Raw genomic sequence first — 7,712 nt, 5'->3', positions numbered from 1 at the left:
AAAAAAATAAAAGCTGGGGGCAGGAGAAACCCTCTACATGCTACAAAAAAGTTTTCAGTAATTGCATTTGGTTAGAATTGAACTGGTTGGTTTAGAATATTTTAGCCATATAAAAATGATATTTATGTAAGTGTACTCATATAGTTTCACCTCATTAAGAATAAGCATTCCACATTTTAAAAGTAGGTTTAATTTAGGGGAAAAATGACTTCACATTTTTCCTCTGCTTTCTTAAAAAAGAAAATGAAGACTATTACTAGCAGAAGCAATAAATGGGAATCAATTAAAAATACATAGATAATAAACATGTTACTTAATAACCTTGGAAAGGTACAACATAAGGTTTGAAAGGCCATTAATGATTTTAGAAAATATACCTTTATTACATATAAGTATAGCATTCAAAGAAAGGATAGCACAAGCTATAGCATAAAACAATGTGTAAATAATCAATTGGGTTATATCAGCTTCAAATTCCTTCTCTGCATAGAAGTTAATGAAGAAAGCAATATTCTCATACTTCTAATTTCACAAAAGTCAAATCTGCTATCTCCTTCTCAATGAAGCCTTTCCTCACCACTCTGCTTATCATTTTGCAAATGTACCTTCTCCCAGTCCCCCCTTGCTATCCCCTATTCTCCTCCCCTCACATGGCTCTTAACGTTTTCTAACATAATTAGTTATAATGTTCATTCATATTCTATTTGTACTCCTGATACAGAATAAGATGTGGCCTTCGCAAGAGCAAGAATTTTGTTGCTCTCTGCTGTATCCTGAATGCTCACAATGCAGCAAACCGTAGGTGCTCAATAAACAATTACTGAATGACTGAAGAAGTATATATAACAGATAGAGCAACAAGCATATTAGTATGCCATTTAAGAGATTAATTCTCCAGGTCAGATTGAGAACATTCCTGCATAACGGTTTAAACATCCCACAATTTCAGATTACTCAGCTCACTTAAAGACCCTACCTGCCTGAGTGCGTTCCTATGGCCACCACTGTGCCACTGGGATGAAAATCTGCACAGTGTCCTGGTTCCTAGAAGAAAGACAGACAGCTGTTGGGGAGTACATGAGAAAGTCTCTGTAGATCTATGGGGACAGTGGCAAAAACACATGTGAAAATAACTTCTATCATACAAACATGGAATTCTGATCAACTTTTATTTTAGCTACTGAGAAATACCACATGGACATGAGAGGAAAAAAGAATTTCAGAGCATGAAGGGGATAAACTGACAGAGGGGTGGGGGAAAAGGACAACCAGCTTGTGAACAGGCAGTGGAACAGTGATAAGGGTAACAACAAACAAGTGTACAGTTCTTTAGAGTCTGCAAAGAACTTGTATACACCTTTTGGGCTAGAAAAGGTGGATATCTGGGTGGGGTAGGGAGAAAATACAGTGAAAGACCACTCAAAAAGAAGACAGTACAGTCTGTTAGTGAGCAGCACTTAAGGAATCTAACTGTGACACCCTCAGAGGCTCAAATATTCCCATGAAAATTAATCTTCCCTAAATATGTGAAATCTCAATGATTTTTACTGCTGAAACGGATAGAAAAATTGAGCTTTTACTCTGCTAACTTGCTTCTTTATAGTGGGTTCATGTTATACTTTAAGCCTAAATATTCCCCTTACCTCCAGCCCCTTTATTAAACCACAGAGACAGAAACACTTGGTTTAAGTCAATGCTTAGTTCTTTTTTCTTTGCTGCCCCTGACTGACAGTGTGAAGTGTTTCTGAGGGGAGATTAATCACAACTTGCTTCACTCACATCTACGAGCCTTGTCCACTCCAGCCTGTGTTCCACTGAGTTCCACATGCACACCTGCCTGTCCTGAGCACATGTCAAGAGCAAATCTTTGAAAGGATGTGTGGCAAGACCCCAAAGCTCATCTGTATGACCCTGAAAATGAAAGACACTCCTTGTTATAATAACTAAAGGGTACCATCAAAAATAATCAGTTAATAGTTATTATTCTGTTTACCTGTACTTCTATTTGGAAGCCATCATTAAATGTTCCCCGTAAAATAAAGTTTCGTGATGTGCCTACTAAAAATTGATCTGCTTTTCCTTCTGCTACAGCTCTTATTGTGCCATATTGGTCAGGAACCTAGAAAAAATACATTTTCAAAGTCATCATTTATCTATTAACATGCATTAATTGCTATCCAAAGATTGCATTTAATAGCTGTAAGCAATTATGGGGTAACTGACAGAATTCTAAATTTAAAGATAATAGGGTAAAGTCACAGAAATAACTTTGTTTAATTAATTTTACTACATAGAAGTCATAATGCTTTATTATTATCTTTCTTTGTGTGACTTAACTTTAAATATATATAAATACATAAATAAATACATATATATTTATAGATTATATTTCTTTATAGAGACAGAGTCTCACTGTATTGCCCAGGCTGGATTAGACCTACTAAATTTATATTTTATATTTCAAGAGTTAAGAGGTAAGAGTATGGAAAGGAATAAATTCTATTATAGCACATGAAAAATGTGGTCTATTTTATTACCTACATATATTACTCTGGATAAGTCATTTAGCCTAAGAAAAATTTCTTTATCTGTAATATGGGGTTAATAATACAGGTTCTACCTTCTCCTGATTGTTGTAAGGGAAAACATATTTTCACCACAAAGAAATGAGAAATGCATGAGGTGATGGATACACTAAATACCCCAAGTGAATCATTACCCAACAGGTATGTATGGAAACATCAAATTATACCCCATAGATATGTATAACGGCAATGTATCAAACTAAAAGATAGAAAAACTAAAAATTCCTTTGTAAACTAAGAGATACTATATTACAAAGTATTATAATTAATAGGAATTCCTTGGGAGATCAATTTCATTTAACACAATATAGCTGGAACATTCTCAGTGAATATTATACTAATAATAATCCCAAAGAAGGATTCTCTCTGAAACAATGCAATTCTTTTTCCTTTATAAAGGAGAATCTAGAATAACTCCTAAAAATACAAAGAACTAAATTGTAAGAGTAACCCAAATTTATGTCAGAAATGGAAAAGGAAGGAGTAAACTAGATTGTATATCTTGATTACAAAGGATATGAGTTATCTGTGGAGAAAAGAAATAGTACTGGGACTGGCATTTCTACTATGAACTTAAAGTTATGATTAGGGAACTTTTATTATCTATCTTCTTGAAAATAAAACCCAAGAGCAATACTATCAGGATCCTCTTCTTTAGAGATGATTTTGTTTGGAGAGAGTGTTATACATAGAAAAAATACTGAGAATAAATTCAAATTTTAAAGCACACACACACACACACACAAAGAAGCAATATTAACTTCTGTGAGATTTGCTCTTGCTTTAAGAATCATTTCTCTAAAATACTGTTCTTAAATATTTCACTTCCTGAGACCTCAATTCAAATAGCACACTTTCACGAAGCACATAATATCTCTCAGGTTTTCTGGATACACTTGGTCCATGCCATGAAGCAGACCCACATAGAAGTAGTGATTATCATTAAGCACACTTTTTAAAAAGAGTGCTTAAAAGTTTTTAAATTAAACTGGTTGTTTTGAATATCCTGCACTTAGATACAGTGTTCAGTGAATGAATGTTGAATTTTAAATTTGTACTGTTCTATTTTTGGATCACTAAAAATATCTCAGAAGAGGCAAATTATTCTGTCTAATCTTTTTAAATTTTTTCAAATTATTATATATATTTTTGGAGACAGAGTCTCACTTGGTCAACCTTGGTAGAGTGCTGTAATGTCATAGCTCACAGCAACCTCAAACTCTTGAGCTCAAGTGATTCTCCTGCCTTAGCCTCCCAAGTAGCTGGGACTATGGATGCCCGCCACAATGCCCGGCTATTTTTTTATTTTAAGAGACAAGGTCTTGCTCTGGCTCAGGCTGGTCTCAAACTTCTGAGCTTGGGCAATCCAACCGTCTCAACCTCCCATGGCTCTAGGATTACAGGTGTGAGCCACTATGCCCAGCCTATTTTGTTTAATGAATGGTCCTTTTTGGGTGTTTTTTTAAAAGGTTTTTTTTTTTTTTTTAAGTTATCCATGTCTTGAGGGTATGAAATTGTAAGAATGTACACCAGTTTCCCAGAAAAGTTACCTTAATGTGGGACAAAATACATGCATTTAGAGGATTCCATATGTTTATATTCTATTTCCATCCTTACCTCTATTTCTCTTTCAGGATTCAGATCATGATCCCATAGAATTATTTTTCTGTCTTTCCCTCCTCCAGTTAATAACATCCCATTTCTCATCTGACAAAGTGTGAACACACTGCCATCATGAGCTTTGATTTGTTTGCTGATTTGATACACACCTAACATGAGGAAAAAATAGAAATACTAGTGGTAGCACTTTCCATTAGACTTTAGTGTCATTTTTTGAAAGAAAACTTTAGCAGAACTACAAATGAATAATCAGAAAGTTCATATAACTCAATAATTTAAAACTTGGTAAAGCTTAAGACTTAATAAAATCTTTGCTTTATGTCAATATTTACTCTAAAAGTATTTCAAAAATTTTTCTAACAAAAAACAAAGCCAAAGTGGGCGGTGCCTGTGGCTCAAAGGAGTAGGGTACCAGCCCCATATGCAAGGGGTGGCAGGTTCATGTACCAGCTTCAGAACTTACTGTTTTATAATATCTTGTGAGGTAGTTAGGGTAGGTATTACTCCTCTGATTTTAGAGCTGACAACGTAAGAAGTACAGGAGTGGATTAGCTAATATCAAAGGTACCTAATAACAAAGTGGTGACTGAGATTCAAGTCTCCTACTTCAATGTTCCTTTAACTTTGCAAAATACCTTTGTTTCCCGCTAACATAACCATTATTTAGCATTAAACAACCACTGTTAACCTGGAGGCCTTCTGCTGTGCTAAGGATTGCCCTGGTTATTTGCTGAGATAGGAGGACTATGGAAGGGTTAAAGGTGGGCACTGGAGCAGCTTTTGACCAACTGGCAGAGTTAATTTCTGCATTTTAAAAACTGAGGTGGCTAAAATGACAGCCCAGTTTTCTTGTATACCCTTAGCACTTTCTAAGTATTTGGGGAGTGATAAGGTGAGCACATAAAAAATATTTTAAGTAAAACACAGATGGAGTCGTTGATTATATTTTGCCTTTCTTTTTTTAAAGTGTGAGGTTAAGATTATAGTTCTCAAATCTTTTTTTTGGTATTCATAATGCTTCACTCAGAGAAGCTAGCTAGTGAAACTGGGAGAACAAGAGTAAAGCTTGTTAAAAGATGATGCTTTTGCACAGCACCTGTGGCTCAAAGGAGTAGGGCGGAGGTGGTGGGTTCAAACCCGGCCCCAGCCAAAAACTGCAAAAAATAAATAAATAAATAAAGATGATGCTTTGGAGAATCAGATACCAGGTTCAAAATGGGGTGGTAGAGTTTGCTTAACCATGGCCAAAATAAGTCAATAAACAGCCCCTTACATCCATGGAAAAATTAAGTAATTGTAAGTTTAAAAATTATTCATTCTCTTAAATTGTTCACTGACAAATGGATAAACAAAACACAGTATGCCCATCCACATAATGGAATATTGTTCAGCCATAAAAAAGAATGAGGTACTGCATGTGCAATATTTTGCTAAGGAAAGAAGCCAATCACAAAAGACCACATATTGTATGGTTATACTTATGGGAAATGTCGAGAATAAGCATAGAGACCAAAAGTAGATGAGTGGTTGCCTAGGACTTGAGGGGAGGGAGGAATAAAAAGTGCTCATGAATACAGAGTTTATTTCATGGAATGATGAAAATTTCTGAAGTTAGATGGTGGTCATGGTTGTACAATATGCTGAAAAATTACTGAACTGCAAACTTTAAAAGGGTGAATTTTATGGTATGTGAATTATATTTCAATAAAGATATCACTGAGATTGCTCTTTTTTTACTCATGTATTTCAGCTGTTATATTTAAAAAGTTAAAATTTATAGGGCTTTGGCACCCTAAAAAAATTCAGGTGTAGCTAACTACACTACTTCATCTCACTGTGAGAATATTAGTGGACAAATTCTTAATAGGCAGGTATATTTGGCAGGAAGAAAAGAAAGGGCTTGCCTGATTCAGCAGCACTGGGAGCACAATTCCAAAAACCTGGTCAACTGGTGGAGGTCAACTGCCTCCACTCACATCAACATTCATTACCCCCCAAACTGTGTTTGGTGGGATAGCCAGATCATTACTATCACTGCTCTGATGTGACCAAGAGAAAGGACATCTGAGAGATAATACATTTTATGAGAGTACTGCTGGCTTTATTTGGGTATTACAAATAAAGAAAAGTAAATTTTGGGTTTATTTCCCCATGCACAGTCAAATTAACAAGAATGGACTAAAAGCATCATGTAAGAAACTGCAAAAAGCAAAGATAAGTTCTCCATGACAAAGTAGGAAAATGAAATGTTGTTCTTAATTCAATCTTCCGTATCCCTAAACACAACAAAACCTTATTAAACACTAAGACTCATCCCACCCTGAAAGATGGAATGTTATGAAACAGAAAAATGAAAATGAAGAAAAAAATGCTTCATGGGGAATAAAAATGCTCTATATACAGTAGTGATCAACTCAGTGAGATCTGAAGTCCTGCCCTCTTCCTCTTCTTCCTCTGGAAAGTTATTTCCTGAGCAAGACCTAGTATCAATTTAGTTTAAAAGAATTCAATGATTTAAATACAAACAAATTACCAAATTTATAGCCAAAGATTTCTTTCACATGGGCCTGTATTTCTGATATTCCAGTTTAAGCCAAATAATGTTTGAAATCCCTTCTAAGAAAAATAATTACCCTGAGTTAAAAAACCGACTCTACCTCTAGGTTTACTAACATGGCTGAGTCTATCCAAACTTAACTGCAAATCTTTTCCTTGCTTCTCAAAGAAACAAAGACTTCACAAAAAGCAAGTTTACATTACCTGCCAAAAGATGTCTGGAAGACCTTCTGTCTGTGTTTAACTATAGAATTAAGCATCAGAAAGATTTTGAAATTTATTTTGTATTCTTAGCAACTGGGCCCATGTTGATGACTTGGAGAATAGGGAAAATAATAGTGGTATTCCTTAAAGTAACTTGACAAGGATTTAAAAATACAGTAGAACCCTCTGTAGTTTGACCACCTCCCTATATTGATCACATCCTCATGTTGACTGAAATTTTCATAGACCAGCCATGCACCACATGTACTCAATGGAAGTTCCTTATGTTGACCAGTTTGTTACAATCCCTTGGATGGTCAACTTATGGAGGTTCTACTGCAATGATCGTTTTAATGTTGCTGTAGATACTCTCAACTTCCAGACCCCAACTTAACAGGTATATACCACCAATGGGAGGGGGTGATGAGGGACAATTTGTTTTTGCATGTCCCTGCCCCCTGCCCCAATGGGTTTGTGATTAAAAGATTGTGACTTAATTCACATAAGAAAAATTCTGATGGCCAAGGCTCATGCCTGTAATCCGAGCACTGTGGAAGGCCAAGAAGGGAAGAATGCTTTAGGAGTTTGAGACCAGCCTGAGCAAGAGCAAGACTCCCTCTCTACAAAAAAAAAGAAAAGAGAAAAATTAGCTGGGCATGGTGGTGCCATGGTAGTCCCAGCTACTTGGGAGGCTGAGGCAGGAGGGTCACTTGAGTCCAAGAGTTTGAAGTTGTAGTGAGCTATGAA

The 7,712-nt window shown here is 35.7% G+C and overlaps 1 protein-coding gene across 3 annotated transcripts in view; it reads right to left on the bottom strand.

Annotated features, from left to right (window-relative positions):
- The window catches only part of EML4 (echinoderm microtubule associated protein like 4), a 170,595-nt gene that overhangs the window by 32,227 nt on the left and 130,656 nt on the right, over positions 1-7,712 (bottom strand). For all 3 annotated transcript variants that reach the window (XM_023512055.1, XM_003787871.3, XM_023512056.1), the window contains 4 exons: positions 4,203-4,354; positions 1,994-2,119; positions 1,780-1,911; positions 977-1,044 (listed from right to left, as the gene is read on the bottom strand). In XM_023512055.1, the coding sequence (XP_023367823.1) occupies positions 977-1,044; positions 1,780-1,911; positions 1,994-2,119; positions 4,203-4,354 (478 nt within the window). The remainder of the gene's footprint in view (positions 1-976; positions 1,045-1,779; positions 1,912-1,993; positions 2,120-4,202; positions 4,355-7,712) is intronic.

The sequence above is a fragment of the Otolemur garnettii genome, unplaced genomic scaffold, assembly GCF_000181295.1.
Source record: "Otolemur garnettii isolate 467f Iridium unplaced genomic scaffold, OtoGar3 scaffold00024, whole genome shotgun sequence".
In the NCBI taxonomy this organism is placed as follows: domain Eukaryota; kingdom Metazoa; phylum Chordata; class Mammalia; order Primates; family Galagidae; genus Otolemur; species Otolemur garnettii.
The sequence above is the reverse complement of the archived record's forward strand: the minus strand, read 5'-3'. Positions and strand labels throughout refer to the sequence as shown.